The sequence below is a fragment of the Alexandromys fortis genome, unplaced genomic scaffold (assembly GCF_014885135.2).
Source record: "Alexandromys fortis isolate MF-2015 unplaced genomic scaffold, M_Fortis_MF-2015_v1.1 scaffold_33, whole genome shotgun sequence".
Lineage (NCBI taxonomy): Eukaryota > Metazoa > Chordata > Mammalia > Rodentia > Cricetidae > Alexandromys > Alexandromys fortis.
In genome coordinates this window covers 5433773-5451999 of record NW_026067917.1, presented here as the reverse complement: position 1 = coordinate 5451999, position 18227 = coordinate 5433773, and the positions used below count along the sequence as shown (strand labels likewise).

The 18227-nt window shown below is 39.7% G+C and overlaps 1 protein-coding gene across 1 annotated transcript in view; it reads left to right on the top strand.

Annotated features, from left to right (window-relative positions):
• Positions 1-432: 432 nt before the first annotated feature.
• Acvr2a (activin A receptor type 2A) overlaps positions 433-18227 on the top strand; it is a 75309-nt gene continuing 57514 nt past the window's right edge. Inside the window, exon 1 of the mRNA XM_050139945.1 lies at positions 433-767. Coding sequence (XP_049995902.1) covers positions 713-767 — 55 coding nt within the window. The 5' untranslated portion in view covers positions 433-712. The remainder of the gene's footprint in view (positions 768-18227) is intronic.

Sequence of the window (18227 nt, the reverse complement as noted above, 5' to 3'; positions counted from 1 at the left end):
GCCGCCGCTCCCGCCGCCACCGCCGCCGAGCGTTTCACCGCCGCGCCTGGCTTCCAGCTTCGGGCCGGAACCGGAAGTGTAGGAGGCGGGGCCGGCGGAGGCCAGGAGACCGAAAAACGCGGCCGAGCCGGGAGCCGGGAGCCGGAGCCACAGCCTGGACCAGAACTTGGCCGCCTCCTGCGCCGCCGTCTCCCGCCGCCGTCTCCTCACCGCCGCCTCGCGCCGCCACCGCCGCAAGCTCGGCTAGCGTGGTCCGCGGACTTTGGGTGTCCGGGTTGAAGGTCGGTCCGGACGTCGGAGCAGCTCGGCTCCCGGACCGTCCGGGCGGCTGCGGGCGCCGCCGCCGCCTCGTCGCCTCAGCCAGGCGTTTTGTTCGCAGAGACGCGAGAGGCGAGCGGAGCTGACAGTGATTTTGACAGTGATTTCAACCCGCTTTTGTTGTTGTTGGCTTTTCGTTGTTTGGTTCCGTGTTGTGCGTGTGTGTGGCGGTTTTTCCCTCCGTGGTACATTTTTTTTTTAAATTGTTGTGCTTTTTTTCCCCCCCCAAACCCCGTGAACGTTTTTTGTTCCAACCCCCCCACCCCCCGTCTCGGGGCTTCCGAATATGTTTTATGACGGTTGATTTTACACCAGGAGGTTTGTCTCTGAGGAAGACCCGGGGAACTGGATATCTAGCGAGAACTTCCTACGGCTTCCCCGGCGCCTCGGGAAAATGGGAGCTGCTGCAAAGTTGGCGTTCGCCGTCTTTCTTATCTCCTGCTCTTCAGGTAGGTGGAGGAGCCGGCGCGGCGGGGCTGTGGCCGGCTGCCGTCGGCCGGGCAGCTTCTCGGGCGGCCGAGGCTTTCCCGCGCCCGACTCCGCAGCCCCGATAATCTGGAAACCACCATGAATCCCTCTTGTTTTGGGTTGGTTTGGCGAACTGATAGATTGAGTGCTGTGTTGTTGTGGAAGTGAGAAAGTCATGGTTTGTGGCCATAACACTCGATGACAGCGCTGGTTGGGTTGCTGTTAAGCCGCAAATACCACAAGTGAAATTTTATGTAAAGGTTGAGACCCAAAACGAGTATTCCGAAATGTCATTTAGCCTAAGCTTTTCCAAAACAAGGGCCGGCTCTGGTCGACATCTAATTAGTGCTTCACCGGTGAATATCGAGACGGAGATCGAGTGAGTTGGTGTTTAATTTTGACTGTGAGAAACAATGCATCCTATCAGGATTTTAATCTAGGTCTCCTCGCACGTCTTCTCCAACTTCATTGTCCAGTCGTGTTAAAAATAGTTGGAGTTGTCGGAGTATTAGCCGTATCCCCGTGCAGAAGAGGAGTGCTGCTGTGTGTTGGTGTGTGCTGGCGCTCGCCCACCATTTGGGTGCTCTTTTCAGCCGGAGATTCTGCTTACCTACCGACGACTTCTTTTCAACGCCTCGTACCGACGCATTGTTTTCCGTTCAGAACAGGGCACGTGAGATTGTGCTCACTGTTAAACGGGGCTCTTCTTGTGAGATGTATTTTAGCTCGAGGTTAGGAGAATCCTCTGGCCATTTTATATCTGGAAAAAAAAAATTGACTGTGTGAGGACGTTGTGTGGCTGCAACCAGTGGTTGAAATAAGGCTAGGCTTTTGTACTTGAAATTCTGGAAATGCCCACGTCTAGCTGCAAGGTGTGCGGATGCACTTAGCAGGAGAGTTAGTTCGAGGAGGAAACACTTCAAAAGTCACAACGAATGCCTTCATTGTAAATATTCAGTGTATATCTACTAGACTGTGATCAAGAATAGGGGTGGGGGGGACAGTTTGACAGGTTTCATGGCTGTGTCGTTACCTCCTATGTCACAGGGAAATTGGAAGGTGCTAGGCTTTTCTTTGTGTACCTCTCTGTTGTGTGTGTGTTGTGTGTGTCCGTCTTCCCCACCCCACCCCCCTTTTAATAGGATCTTTTGTAATGTATAGAATTTTGCTGAATGTTACATTTCCTTGTGGTTAATAAATGGATAAAGTCTAGTCTTATGTCTGTAGTGGTATTGATCAGTTCCGGGTGGGCTGAATGTGTTGTGAAATGGCGATCATTGCCAGAGATTAACCAAAAGAATCATGTCTGTTTAAATGGAAGAAGGAACATGCTTAAGGCAGGCGGACAGTTCTTTTTGTGCTCGGTTTGGAGAGCAAGCTAAACAATGGTGTCTGAAACGGATGAAGGCTTTGATAATGTTAAACATCTTGCTTTTGTGAAATGACTTAACCCTGTAGTTTCTCACTCCCATCGTACTCTTTCTTCCCCCTGACCCTCTGTGTCTGGCTGGTGAACTCCAGGGCAGAGCCCCTTTTTTTCTGATCTGCCCTCGAGGAGGAGGGGCATCATGGCCACTGATCAAGGGACTGTAGACATTATTCTTTCCCAAACCCACCTGAGTCTCATTAATTGATGAGGGCGGTGATTCTTGAGCAGGCGCAAGGTATCACTTATTGGAAAGCAGGCTGACACTACAGATCTTACTGCTTCCCCTGCTTGCCTTGGGAGTAAGAAGAATTGAGCAGTAGTTCCGATCACTATTATTTTCTCTGGGCTTGCAGGTTAATAGTGAAAATTTTGAAATAGAGTGGTTTTGTTGTTACAGAACATATAGGTAATCCACTGAAATAATTAGAAAGCTATACTCCATACTGATACATTAAGATTTTTTTTTTTTGCTTAAAATGTCTGATATGTCTTTAAAAAAGGACTTTGTTACAAGGCAAATGCACTCTGAAAAAGTGTATGTGTGTGTGTGTTTTCTAATTGATTTTTCTGTGTAATGTGTAATCTGGCACTGGAAGCAGAGGGTGGCTATTTTTATTAGAATTAAGTAATTTACTAAATTACCAGTTTGTTTCTGGGTATCTGACTTTAAAATAAAATCAAATGGGAAACAGTAGTAAGGAACGTGTTTATTCTAGGTGTTCAGGAAAGACAGATCCTTGCTGCTTTTTTTTTTTTTTTTAAGTGTTTTGTGGTCTGGTTTTTTTCAGCTTCCATCCCATGGTATGTGCTGTGGAGACTGATTATGCAGACTATTCCTGTAGGATATGGCCAAGTGTATAATTTCCTCCTTGCTCTCATTCCAGGAGAAACATTTCAAGTTTTGCCCTCATCCTGGAATGCCTTCAGATTCCCTATGATTTTTAATTTTTTTATTCCTCTTTATCCTTCTTCAGAGTCTGTTTCAAAACACAAATCTGCTTCTTACTTTTTGAAACATCATGGTTAATTTGTGTCTGTTCTCACAATTTGTTAAAATGTGAGGATGAGTTTAACATTGCCCAGTTTTGAGGTTTATCCCACCTAGGGTGCTAACGTTCCTGTGGTATTTGAGTGGCCTACAAGTTGAGGATTCTTTTGGATCGTGTGTGAACTGGCAGCAGCATGGTCAGTATACTCAAGAAAGGAGCAGAAATAGAGTATTGATAGCTAGTTATCACTGTGTGGCTGATAGGACAGCCCAGGACTTCTGAATGTTGGCTAGCAAGTGATAGGTAGTAAGTACTCTTTCTTTCTTTTTTTTTCTTTCTTTCTTTCTTTCTTTCTTTCTTTCTTTCTTTCTTTCTTTCTTTCTCTCTCTCTTTTTTTGGGGTGGATTTCTAGTCTTAATTATGTGTAGGTGTGTGTCTGCACGTGGGTAAGTGGACTTGAATGCGTGGAGGTCAGAGATGTTAAATCCCCTGGAATTAGTTCTGAGCTGCCTATGTGGGTGCTGGGAACTGAATTCTGGTACTCTTAAGTGCCAGTCATGTCTCCAGCCCCAGTGCTTTGTTTCTTAAAGGCAGAAAACTCTTACACATATGTGATCAAATCCATAGCTTACAGACCAGATGAAAACCAAAACAAGTTCTCCCTCTCTCTTCCCATTTTGAATTTTTTTTGTGTTTATGATCTGAGCTAGTGTTTTTTCTCATGTTGGAGTGATTTTTGTCTCTTGCTGGAGATATCTAGAGAAATTTTTGTCCAAACTTGGGAGGGGGTGCTGCTGGTACCTACTGGGTAGAAGACAGGACAGGATACTGTACAGGACGGGTGGCTTCCACAACAAAGAGTTATGGAGCTCAAAATGTCAGCAGTGCTCAGATTGAGAAACCACTTTTTTTTTTTTTTTTTAAATTCTAAGCTTTAAAAGCATTAATATGAGGAGTGGGCTGGAAAGATGGCTCATGGTTAAAAGCACTAGTTGCTCTTCCAGAGGTCCCTAGTTCAGTTCCCAGCAACCACATGGTAGCTCCAAACCATCTATAACGGGATCTGATGCCCTCTTCTGTCATGTAGAACTACAGGAAGACAGCATTCTCATATATGTAAATAAATACATTTTTACAAAAAAGCCTCACTATGTTAGTTAAAGAGCTGTGGGCTCCCTCCTATTGAAGTCAGTCATCTAAGTGTTACTAGTGCAGGAGGCTGGTGATCTCCAGGTGACCCTGTTAGAGTTTTCATTGTCTTTTAAATTTAGAATGATTGAATTAGGAAAATATGTTCTAGTTGTATGTATTGTTCCTTTGCAGTGTTTTGCTGACTGTTTATGAAGACTGATGCTCATGGCCATGACGAATGAGTGGTCATGGCATCATGTTGAGCTATATTTGTTTTTGATCTGGTATTCTCTTTCATAATACTCACCTCTTAGGTTCTTTCCTTTTTATCCTTATTGACATCCCAGAGCTGCATGGCTGTGGGCTGTGTGTGCTAAACTTGGTGCTTGAAAGGTTTATATCATGCAGTATATCTATAAATGCATTCCCTGAATGATCCCAAGGGTATTTCTTTTTTACCTAACTTTAACATTTTAAAAATGATTTCTTGAGTGTATCATTTTTTGAGAATAATTAGCTGGCTTTTAGTTATGATTGCTCACTTAGGACACACCAAGTACTATTCTATGGTCCCTTAAAGACCTTTGTCCTTCTTAAGGTTAAATCCTGATTGTAATTAATAAATACCTGGTTTTGAACTCTAGGTTAAGAAAGTTAATCTAGCTAGGCAAGATGAGAATCACAGTGACACTCTTAAAATATGTAGTATTACACCATTCAGAAGACAATCCAGAAAGTTTGAGGCTAGTCTTTTTAAAAAATTATTTTTGTTATTTTTAATTATATATTGATATGTGTGTCTGCATGTGGGTATGTGTGCATGAGTTGGAGTTGCAGACAAGATGTTGGCTTCATGTGGGTGCTAGGAATGGAACACTGGTCCCCTGGAAGAGCAGCCAGTGCTCTTAACTGCTGAGCTTTCTCTCCAGCTCCTTCCCCGTCTTTCCCCACTATGTTTTCATTTGCTGCATTTTGGACTATCATGTATGTATAATACATATACACATAATACACAGTGTCCCTCCCTGGTTTTAACTTCGAATCAAATGGTTTGAATTTCAGATTGTTCTACTTTCTTGTCATACTCAGAGATTTCCTTAACTCTTCGATGCCTTTGAGAAATCTTTTATTGTTATTCATTCATTGTCTGTTTAAGCCAAGATTTGACTAGACCTGTGAGTGGATTTATTGCCACTGATGGGCCCATATTAGACTTCCTCTGCGGTAGATTTAATTCTGTTAGGTTATAACAGTCATGTCTAGACAGAACATTGATTTAAAATTGACTATTGAAGATGAAAGTTCCAGGAATAGAGTATAGAGGAAGAAGGCAAGAAAACTATTGTAGATAGCAGTTGACATTCTGTCATTCTTGACCAGATTCCTTAGTCACTTTCATGGATATCTGTGCATCTAGTGCTTATGCTTTGTGTAATACAGGGACTTAAAAGAATTATGTTCTTTTCTGAGGTTGAAATTTTTGAACTGATAGAATGGTCGGCCTAGGAAAAAAATTTGAGAGATTTTTATGCTTAGTGAACAAAAATGTCCTTGTGGTTATACCTGGGTTCGGGTGCTAGCTCATCTCTCAGGCTTTCCTACCTAAACTCTAACATCTTATCAAACAAGACTAGCTAATTATGTGTTTTTTCCCCAAGCTACTACTTACCCCCCCCCCCCCAAACTATTCTCATTAAGAAAGAAATTTGAGGCTGGATATGTAGTATATATGCCTGTAGTCCTATCACAGGGTAGACAGAAACAGGGATATCTCAGCAAGTTCCAAGCTGGCTTGGTTTACATACACAAGCAAGGAACTCAGGACCGCGAGGGGTGCACCCATACACTGAGACAAGGGTGATGTTCTATTGGGAACACACCAAGGCCAGCTGGCCTGGGTCTGAAAAAGCCCGGGTTAAAACCGGTCTCGCTGAACATAGTGGACAATGAGGACTACTGAGACCTCAAGAACAATGGCAATGGGTTTTTTGATCCTACTGTACCTATTGGTTTCGTGGGAGCCTAGGCAGTTTCGTGAATGCTCACCTTACTAGACCTGGATGGAGGTGGGTGGTCCTTGGACTTCCCACAGGGCAGGGAACCCTGATTGCTCTTTGGGCTGACGAGGGAGGGGGACTTGATTGGGGGAGGGGGAGGTAAAGGGGAGGCGGCGGTGGGGAAGAGACAGAAATCTTTAATAAATAAATAAATAAAAAAAAGAATCTAGGAGTAGTTGGGGGAGGAAAAACAGTGATCAGAATATATTGTATGAACAAATTCATTTTAAATAAAAGCAAAAAGAACTATTAAAAAAAACAATGAATGAATGAATGCCATTCTTGCTTAAAACTTTCACTGGCTTAGTTACCTTAGCATAGTGACATATACGGGCCTTCATCATTTGCTTTTTGCCTGCTTTTTCTAACCTTGGTATAGTGGTTAAAGCTATGCATTCCATACTTAGATTTCCTTGGTTTATACAGGGTTCACATCTTCACCTTTGACCTCATTTTCTTGTGCCCCGTTTTTCTTACCTACACACACTGGCTCATAATCTCACAGATTATGGCCTTGAACTCACAGAGGTCCACCTTCCTTTTTCAGGAGGGTCTGGCAAGCTCTCCTACATTGTCCTCAGTCTTCCTTCTCATGAATTCAGTGCTCCAGTCATACAGACTCAGAATGCTGTGCCTTGAGAGTTTGTGAGCGTTGTTCTTCCTCCTTTACCTGGCTAACTCCTATAATTTTTTTAAGACTGAGAAGTGTTATCCTTAGAAGTATTTTCTCTGCCACCTAGCCACTATTGAGGTAGTAGCTTTTTGTTCACTCACACTTTCTGAGTGACCTTAGCTTCAGTAATTGCTGCAAATGTTCACCTTCCCATTTCCTCTTTAAACTACAGTGCTTACCTTGCTTTTTCATTTTTTAAGAGTTTCCCTTTAACCACAGGTTGAACTAGGTGTCAACCCTGGCGCACAGTAGGTGCTCTGAAAATGTTTATTTAGTGATTGAAATGGAATTTCTTTACATGATTGGTGCATACATTTCCTTTTATGTTATTAAATGCTGAACTCAGGTTAGATGGCCGCTTAAAGCTTTCTGATTCTTAGGATTAGTTGACAATAGTGACATTTTATTAAGAAAAAACATTTTGCTAGTGATTGTTTTGATATCCTAGAGTTCTGTTCACTTAACATTTTATTAGAATTTCAATTGTGTAGATTTCAAAAGATGCTTCCATATCTTCAAGTTCAGCCATGTTCATAAATTTTAAACTATAATCCACAATGAGAATTATACATTGTATCACGACTTAGTTCCCATGTGTCTCTATGTGTATGTCAGATTAAAGCTTCATGAATTCCTTACTGTGTATAGGAAGGATACTTTTATTTATCTTTATATTCTGTTTCATTTTTAAAAATGATAAGTATTAGGGCTAGAGAGATGTCTAAGCAGTTAGGGCACTGGCTGATATACCAGAGGACCTAGATTCAATTCCCAGCACCCACATGGTGGCTCACAGTTCTAGGGGATCAGACAATCTCTTTTGGCCTCTGTGGGCAGCAGGCATGCACTTGGTAAACAGACTTATATGCAGACCAAACACCCATACATATAAATAAATTACATTTAAAAAATGTTGAGTATGCTCCATTGAGTCAGTGACCAACTAAAGGACTGTAATTGTTAAAACACTGATCTAGTTCATCAATTCCCTCATTCCCTTTGCCCTGTGCTGTCTGAAGGAGATGGAAAAACGTACCAGAAACCCATGTGCAGAAGAATATGGCCATAAAATTAACCTCCAGCAGAGATTATGAGCCAGTGAGTGGGGTAGAGAGCAGACTGTTCAGGGGAGAATTTGGAGTTGACTTTCTGAACTCTCTTTCCTCTGGCCCAGTTGTTTAAATTAGTCTAATTCTGTTTTAGCACCATTTTGAATTTGGGAGATTTCAGAGTTTTTCACTCAGGAAATGCTTCTTGCAGAAATTGGTCCTAATCCTGGGAATACAAGGTCTTAAAAGGACATTTAAAAGGATATTTATGGAATGTGAAGGAAAAGCCACAAAAGATCTTCAGAAACATAGGTGTTACTTGATCATGAATTTGAGAATGACTGGAAGACAAGGTGGGATGGAGGATTTCTGACCTAAACTGAGGGAAGGATTGGTGTGTTGAAGAATGCTCTGCTTGCTTAGAGAGATACAGTTTCAACTGAGGACATAGATCCAGATGGAAGAGTAGGAACTGAGGTGAGGCTGGGCTGGATGATACAGGTCCTTGTATGTGAAGTACAGAACAGAGTAACAATGTGAAGATGAAGTTAGACTAAGGCATTACTAAAAACAAGTAGTAAAGAACTAACAAGCCAGAAGTAAATAGAAACATATTGTATGGCTAAGTAAGTGTCTTAGGTGGCTGTGGATTTAGATGGCAAACGTGAATGAAGATACACATGTAAATTTAGAAAAATAAAAGGGCACTAAATTCCATGAGAAAATGTAATGATATTTTACAAGGGGAGACCCTGATGGATCTATCTCCATGTGTTGTCGAGTAATGATTCTGAGCATTAATGGCTTTAAATGTTGGTGTTAAATAATAGTTACCGTCTAATAGTTACAGTTTTACTCTTATTGATTATCTAGATTATGTTTTTAATTGTTGTGAGGCATTTTATTACTGCACTACTGTTGTCCCCAAGTAGACTAAGGTGTGTGATGAAGTTTGTATGTGTTATTCATGATTGAAGCCTATCTGTCCCGCAGGCCATTCTTCTGGCCGAGATTCAAACAGTTCTTCTCTAATTGTCTAGAATATTACTGGGTATGACTTTATTTTCCTGTGTTGCTGAAACAAGCACATGCAAAGCAGGAAGACAGTAACTTGAAGGACTGGCTGCACATGTGGGGACAGATTGTTTTAGAACATGTCAACTCTTTATATATTATAATAAAATATGCCTCTTACAAAGCCTGGAGCTTTAAACATTTTAAGCCTTCATTCCTAGTTAGGATTACTGATTTTAAAATTTATCTTTCATAAGATTGATACTAAAAACTAAAAACAAAGCAAAGCAAAACAAAACAAAAAACTCCCACTTGTCTGGCAGTGGCACACGTTTCTGATCCCAGCACTCAGGAGACAGAGGCAGGAGGATCTCTTTGAGTTTGAGCTCAGCCTGGTCAACAGAGTGTGAGTTCCAGGATAGCTAAGGCTTCACAGAGAAACAAAACAAAACAAATACTACAAGTGTAGTGGTTCACTCATGTAGTCCCAGAATTTGTGAAGCTGAGGCAGGAGGATTTCCATGATTGCAAGGCCAGTGTAGGCTATATAGTGAGTTCTGAGCCAGCTTAGGCTTCAGAGTGAAACTCTGCCTCTACTCTACTTCCATTAGGAAGAAGAAATCTTTTGTTCACATCTTTATGAGTTTTAGGTGATACATCACATTTGTAATCTAACACATTCCAAGATGGCTTGGAATAGATGAGTTATTAGAGCTTGGCAAGTTTCTAAAACTCTGAGATTACATTTTCAAATATATAAACCAAGTTGTATTAAATGAAATACACTCTGTAACATGGTAGCTGCTTCAGAATAACATTAACATATGTTTGTAATCTTTGAGTCTAGTTTTAGAAGGACACAGTGTTTAAGATATTTAAAATATAGGTTCAGTTCTTGGGAGATATTTTTAAATTTTTAGTTAAATTACTGAGCAATTATAGCAAAATAATATTCTAACAATGATACAGCCAAAGGAAATGTAAGTATAGAGTGCCAGAGAGTTGCTATGATTCCCTAGAATCTTTGGTTATAGCAGTTTTTGTTTTTGATTTTAAACCAGGTTTTCTTGTTCTAAACAGTCCCCTTGTTGTAGCATAGTCTGAGGTAGGGGAGATTGCAGTGAGTTTGAGGTCCTCCTGTGTTACATAGTAGCAGGCCATCTTGAGCCACACAGTCAAACCCTGTCTCAGAAAAACAAAAATAAAAACAAAATATGGAGGTAAATCTATCTCAGCTGATGATTGAATTTAAAATACTTTTCTTGGACAACTATGTTTAAATATTAGGTATTTTTCAGACTTTTTTTGCAAAAGTAAATTTGGAAGGCTTCTCAAGTCTTTTAGGTACCAACTACTTATGTTTTAAAAACATGGTTGGTATATACATACATACATACATACATACATACATACATACATACATACACACACACACATACACACACACAAATGTCATATAGCCTAAACTGTCCTCAAACTTACTATGTATCTGGGAATGGTCTTGAACTCCTGATCTTTTTGATTCTATCTCTACAGTGTTAATGCTTTTTCACTTGATTTATATGTATGTGCTCCATGGAGAGTGTATGGAGAATTCTGTGAGTGTGGATGTGCACGCTAGTGTGTGTGCATGTAGAAGCCAAAGTAGATCTTCGTGTTTCTTCCTGTGTTGCTGTCATCTTTTGCTTTGAGACTGGTTGGGTTTGTCTCACAGTGACCCAGATGCTCAGGTGTGCACTGTTATCTTTCAGAGATGCTTTCTGGCCCGAGAGCTCTCAGGATCTGTCTGTTACAGCCCACCTCACCTGCTGTGTGGAGGTTGGAGCACTTGCAGTCATGTCAGGCCCTTTTGCTTGTGGAACAAGCTCTATTACCCATTGAGCTGTCTCTTCTGTCCTACTGGCTTTTGAATTTTAAAAATAAATATTTTGAAGGGGCTGTAACTCAGTTGGTAAAGTGCTTTCCCATGAAGCATAGAACCATGAGTTCAATTCCCTAGTGCCACAGAAAGTCATGGTGCAGGCTTATAATCTACTCCAGGTAGGCAGGAGGATCAGAAACTCAAGGTCAGTACTTGGCTTAGTAATGACTTTGAGGCTAGCCTGAGCTATAGGAGACTATCACCAAACAAAACATCACTTTTATCTCTCTCTCTCTCTCTCTCTCTCTCTCTCTCTCTCTCTCTCTCTCTCTCTCTATCTCGTCTATCTATCATCTATCTAATTTTGTTTTTCCTCACAGGGGTTCTCTCTGTAACTCTGACTGTCCTAGAACTGGCTCTGTAGACCCACCTGCCTCTGCCTCTGCCTCTGCCTCCCCTGGTCCAGAGTTAAAAGTGAGTACCACCACCACCATGCAAACGTCAGTATTCTAAATATATGCTTATTTAGGACTTAAAGAGTATGCTACTCAGATTCTTTTTCTATTGACTCTTTTTTGACCTTTAATAACATCAAGATGCCATTTTACTTATTCCTAAATTAAAGTGGATACTACTGATAACTTATTCATTTTACAGTTAAGTGTGGATACATGGTGAATTCAGTGCTAGGTGGTTAGGTGCTGCAGTGAACAATACAGGCATGATTATGTCCTATGGAGCTCCTGTGGTATAGATAGAGTGAAGTGAATCAAGTAATTATATATTACTGTATGTGCCGTCAGAAATTAAGAGGTGCTGAGAGCCCAACACTTTATTTGCCTGTGTCATACACATTGCTGTCTAATTATTTACCTTGGCTTTTTTCTTTTTTGCCTGTTTATTATTTGTACATTCCACTACTAGAGTGCAAGCTCAGTATAGGAGGAGGTTCCATTCCTTCATCACAGTACCCCAGAAAATAGCACAGTTCCTGACACAAAGTGGAAATTCAGTAGACACTTAATTCAGGAAGGAGCTCCAGAAAGAGGTAGGGGTAAGATCGGACAGGACTCTCACAGGGGCAGGAGTTAGAGTGAAATGCAGAGGATACTGGGAAGTAAAAAGGTCTAAGTAGTAACTGATTTGGTTTAGATGTTAGCATTTTTCTTACCTGTCTGGAAAGTATGATGAAATATATAGAAGCAGAGAGACCAGTAAGCAGGTTCCCATATAGTGTAAGCTGGGGAGTCTCCAGCTACCAGTACTTTTAACGGCACCCTTCCCCCAATTTGTATTACTTAAAATCAAAACCCAAACCCATCAACCAGGCTTTCTATATATATGAATTCTTTCTATGTAGCATCTCATTGAACAGACAAACCCACAAAAGAGATGATCAAATCTAGGCTAGGTTATTGTATTTTTTGTGACACTCCTGTCTTTAGATTTTGTCTGTATGCTGTTTTATATTCTTACTTTTTTCTTCATATGCCCCCCTTTCAAATTGCTGCCTCCTTCCTGTGTCAAGCATGTAGTATATGGTTTTATTGACACAACTGAGGACTCAGGAGGAAAATGCAAGTGCATTTTATGTCTTCATTTGTATACATCTATCTTCTTAGACATTTATTTACTTCAAAATTTATCTTTTCAGGTTATGAAGATCTCATTTAAATGGTGAAAGAATAAATTGTACTTTAGGCTCATGGTTTTATTCAGGGCTACAGCCTCTAACTAGATGGTGAGTCTGGTATTTTATTTGGAGACGTTTCTAGCCTGTGCTGTTGGATGGAGGCAGGTTTGCTTGGTGGAAAGAGACCAGCTCTTCCTAGGACAGAGCTTCAGCATCCTCATCCTTGACTAGGAGAAACCTGTTGTGCTCCACAGGAGGGAAGAATGATGAAGCCAGAGGAGGCTGGCATTTTACCAGGGTTAAAGTCAAGTGGTCGCTGCCCTCACCATCCTTTTATTCTACATAGTGATTATGTAACAAATCTTATTTGGTGATAACCTTTTCTTATTTTTTTCTTTTTTTTTTTAAATATTTATTTATTTATTTATTTATTTATTATGTATACAATATTCTGTCTGTGTGTATGCCTACAGGCCAGAAGAGGGCACCAGACCCCATTACAGATGGTTGTGAGCCACCATGTGGTTGCTGGTAATTGAACTCAGGACCTTTGGAAGAGCAGGCAATGCTCTTAACCACTGAGCCATCTCTCCAGCCCTCTTATTTTTTTCTTTAGTCCTTAAAATTATATAAGCCTGGTTTGGGTGTTGAATTGGGAATTATTTGCTATTTACAATTATTAGCCAAGAGGGCTAGAACTAACAGAGGCAGTTAAAATAGGGGACTTGGAGTATTGCAGGGTCTAATAAATGATCAGGACGGTAGACCTGGGAACACACCTGTGCTGGCCCCAGTTCTGAAGGCTGAAGTGAAGCAGAGATTAGGATTAGAGGTGTAGGCAGACTTCATTTCTAATGGAGCTAGTGAAGCTGAGCTTTAGCTCTTACTAAGGCTTTCTTACTGTAGCCCAAGAATAGCCACAAATCAAAATTGTAGTTCTGTTTAGACTGACAGCATGTATTTGTCAACCTTGACATTTTATAGTTAACAACCTAGTATCGATGTCATGAAAGGAACTCAGATCATTAAACTAGAGAACTAGATGGCCCTGCCTTTACATCTCTAGAATCCTTTTACCATTAGAGCATAGTACTCCATAAGGGCTAGTTAAAAGAAATAAAAACCAGTATTGTTGGCATAAATGTTGTTTGGTAACTGTAAGAACTTCCCTTATTTTGAAACTTAGCAAAAGTAATTTTATGCAATCCTCTAATTAGTATTTTAAAAATGACACTTGGCAGGAAGGAAACATAGGTGTTGGGACTTATCTCTACAATGATGGGCAGTGTGCTGTGTACTTGGAGAAGTTCTAGAACCTCTCAGTTGCTTTTCTTGTGAAGTTTAATTTGTAGTGGCCAACTCACAAGATTAATTGAAAATCTAAGACTACACACAGAAACTCACATTCACATGTAAAAGTATACATAAAATGTAAAATTTTGAATTGGGCCACCAGATATTTGTAAATACTACAGTATTGTTTTTAAAGGTGTACAGAGAAATGTAAAGGTTTAGCTATAAGAGAACTTATAATTTAGAATTTTATGATTCTTAATGAGTAGACATTTGTCTGTAAGCTGCCAATGAATAAAGATGTTAATTCAGTAAGCAACTTAGTATCAACTTTGAAACTTAGTATCAACTATGAAAGGAATGCTTACCTCTTACAGTGACCCCTGTCCACTTTCATCTTTTGCCATATTGTTCCTACCAATTACTTTCTAGTTCTCTAAATTTCCCATCCCTTATTTTTCATAATTTATAAGAGGACCATTATTCACTATACAGTTCCCAGTGGCTTACACACACGCTTAATATTGGTGAGTAAGTGGCTAGTGCTTTCAGGTGTTTAGGACAGGGCTCTGTAAAGTTTTATTTATTTGTTTATTATGGCTTTTGTTGTTTTTTTCTTTTCTTTTCTTTTCTTTTCTTTTCTTTTCTTTTCTTTTCTTTTCTTTTCTTTTCTTTCTAAGAGGCCAGATAGTAAATATTTTAAAGCAGTGTCTTAGAGTTATTAAACTCTACCTATTTTAAAACAGAAGTACTCACAAATATGACATAAATAAATCACTGAATGTATTCTAATAAGACTTTGTGTATGGTGAAATTTCAATTTCTATAATTTTCACATGGCATAAAATAATTGTTTCAATTTTTAAAAACCATTTAAAAGTGTAAAATCATTGTGCAGAGACTGAGTGAAACCAGGGCACAAGCTGAATCTGATCTGTAGATTACCAGTCTGTTGGACACCTATGGGTGGCCCATCTCCCTCAATTAGAAATACATTATTTCTAAACAAAAATTTCTTTTGAACCTAGGACACATTTTCTTTACTCTCCCCACCAATTACTCTGTTTTAAGTGTGTGGATGTTTGCCTGCTGTATGTCTTTTCACTACATGCATGACTTGGTGCTCCAGAAGCCAGAACAGAGGCCAGAGGAGGGAGGGTGTTGGGTCCCCTGGAATTGGAGTTAACAGAGGGTTGTGAGCTGCCATGTGGGTGCTGGGCATCATACCCGCATCATCTGGAAAAGCAGCCAGTGCTTTTAACCACTAAGTCAGCCCTGAACTTACAAAGTTATTGTCAACATGAGTTGGCTACCACCCCAGACCCAGCCACACTCCTATTTTACCTATTTTGTATTCTGACAGTACTGTAAAACTTTACCCTTTAGAATAACACTGACTCTGAGAGAAGGATTTAGTATTCCTTCTTAGATGAGAAGACAGTGTCCTTGTTATCATCAGAATTTCAGACTTTCTTGATCTTTCTTCTGCCTCCCAGACTTTGCATCCTCAAACCTGTTCTGGGTTATCCCGTATGGCCCTATGGTAAGGTTTTAAGAGAGCCTTGTGCATGTGGCTGGGGTGAAGAGACTGGGAGAAGAAAGTTGGGGAGAGAAAAGAATGCAAGGCAGTTTTCATACTATAGGGAACAGCTCATTGAGCGTCTTGAAATCCATGTAGCATGGCTACATTAATAGAAGACAGAAACCATAATCATAACGAGTCACTCATAATGAAGATGTTTTGTGAAATATCAGTTGTAGTTGTGTATTAGGTTGCAATGACAAGTGTATCGTCATAGCTTGTGTGTGGAGAGTTTGGGTTGCTGATCTTGAGATTTTTTTTTTTTTTTTTCCCAAACAGATTCCTCTTGCTTGGTTTCCTCTGTATGCTGCTTGTATAAGCTTCCGTATGAGACTGTTAGCTTTTTACCTAAGAGAATGCAGGATGTTGTGGACAACAAGCTTCCCAGCAGAGGCCCAAAGAAATGCCCTAAAACCTTTGTGTTTTAGGGGACAAAAGCCATGCCAGTTCATGGCAGCTCACCAGATTCCTGGGGTACAGATTAGCTTCAGTAATAGGCAACTGGTAAGGTGGGAAGAAAAGAAACTCTTCCCTCTGTTTTTCTCTATTTATTTTGAATTTTCTTGGTCGGCCCCCTTACTGAACTTATGCTAGAAAAAGCAGGGAACTGAGGATGAAAATTGGTGAGGCAGAGTCATATAATCATGTTTTTGACTAAAAAGAGAATTAGGAGGGAAAATAAAGTAGAAGGGCATCTGACCACCCAGATAGCCTCGGTTCTGAGGTGGCACCTACAAGTGGGTGCAGGTAGAACAGGGCCTGGGTTAAGTAAAAGTCTTGGCTTTGGTACCTTTGATATGCTGATTGGATAGCTCTTTTTTAAAGACTCACGAAGGAAGCAGCATTGGGTTAGTTACCTGTTTTAAGCACTTAAAAATCACACACAGTAAATATCTTTGAGACTTTTTTTCTATTATTTAATGTTAAATTAGCAATTTAAGTGAAAATTAACTGACTCTGGTCGCTAACTTGATTTGGAATTGTGAGTAGAAAAAGATTGACGGACAAGCTATTTTTATTTACTAGAAAAGTAAGAAAACTATAGAAGACACATACATATTTCAGTAGAGTGGTAAGTTGACAGAGCCCTAAAATGTATCCTGTTTTTTCTAGGCTGGATAGGATTCTTTCTTTTGCAGTGAAATTATCAATCATCTGCAATAAGTTTCAGCTAAGAGTTCCCAACTTTTAGCATCTTCTAGCCCCATCGCTTGTCTTTTAGCCTCCTCTCATAATGTGCTTGCCTTTCCATGTTATAATTGCTTGTTACTTTTATGTGTTTGTCTTCATGCGTACCCTAAGTTCTTTAAGGTTCATTCTCTTTAAAATAAGAGCTTAGAGCTTACTGACAACAGGAGAGGCAGATGGCCTGACTCTCATCTAGACATGGAGATGATGGTTCTACCTACTTTATGTATTGTTGTGAAGTATACGTTGCTATAATGAGCTTCCAATGATTTCGCGAATGTAGCATTGTAACTCAATAAATATTAATTGCTGATGCTGCTTGCTGTTACTAAGCAGTGTCTAAACTGTTTATTGAATACACACGAGCCAAAATTGAATATTGAGGGCATTTCAGTATATTTATTGAAAGACTGTACTTTGGTGGTTGGCCATCTTGTTTTGTTCAGAACATAAATAATATTTGTGTGTGTTTTTTATTAGTAATATTTCTTTGATTCTGCTTTAATTCTATAACATTATTTGAGTTTTAGAGAAAAGTATTCACATTCTCAAGTATGTGATTTAGTAGTAGTATTCACACAAAAACTAAGAGCTTTAGAGAATGAAATACTTTTTTCATTCAGTATTTCCAAGTGTGAATGCGTCAGAACTTCCTTTGCAGATGAGATAAAGGGAGTGGATCTGTTAGGAGAGTAACTGACATTTCTAAAAGTGAGTTGTGTTTTAATTTTCAGGATTCGAGTACCAGTATTTCTGGGAAAATGACTTTTATCTATTTAAGTTTAAAAACTCATCTTATGTGCCTGTTTGATTCTGAGTTTATTTGAAGTAAATCTTGTATCTTTGTTTAGTCCAAACTTGAGATGATGTAATTTGTCTGAAATCACTAATCTATCTGCCAGGCTAAAACTATAGCCCTGACTTAAGTTCAGAGTTCTTGTATAAAGAGTATATACTGGAGGTTAATCCACTCCTACTATTTCCAGCCTTAGTGGGAGAAATGTTTTCAGTAATTTATGCAGTGGTTGCTTTGTATCACACTTTGAAGAAACCATGATTAGGACCTGAGGAGTCAGAAATAGAAATACAGCAATAAGCCACACCACGGTGAGTTCTAAATTTAGGGTAAATGTTTTGCTATTGTTTGGCAAGATGGCAGCCATAAACTCATAGGTGTTGGTTATTATTAGAAGGAATAATATGTACAATCTGCCCTTTATTGCTGAAGTACTTTTCTCACTCATTTTGTTTTTTGATAAGGAATGTTTAGAATTGTTTTTCTAATAGGTCAGTCTTATGCACATGTGCCTGATTTTGTTATTACATTTCCTTAGTCAAAATTACAACTTTCAAGATATGTCACAGCCCAGCCATATTGTTGGGTTCAAAATAATAGTATTGCTGATAATTATAATTTATTTAAACTATCATCAACAACCACCATTTGAAGTATGCCGTCGGCTAAAATTTAAGTTTTGATTTTAATATGCATGCATGAATCATTCACCCTAGAAGATAGATATTATTCCCATTTCATAGATG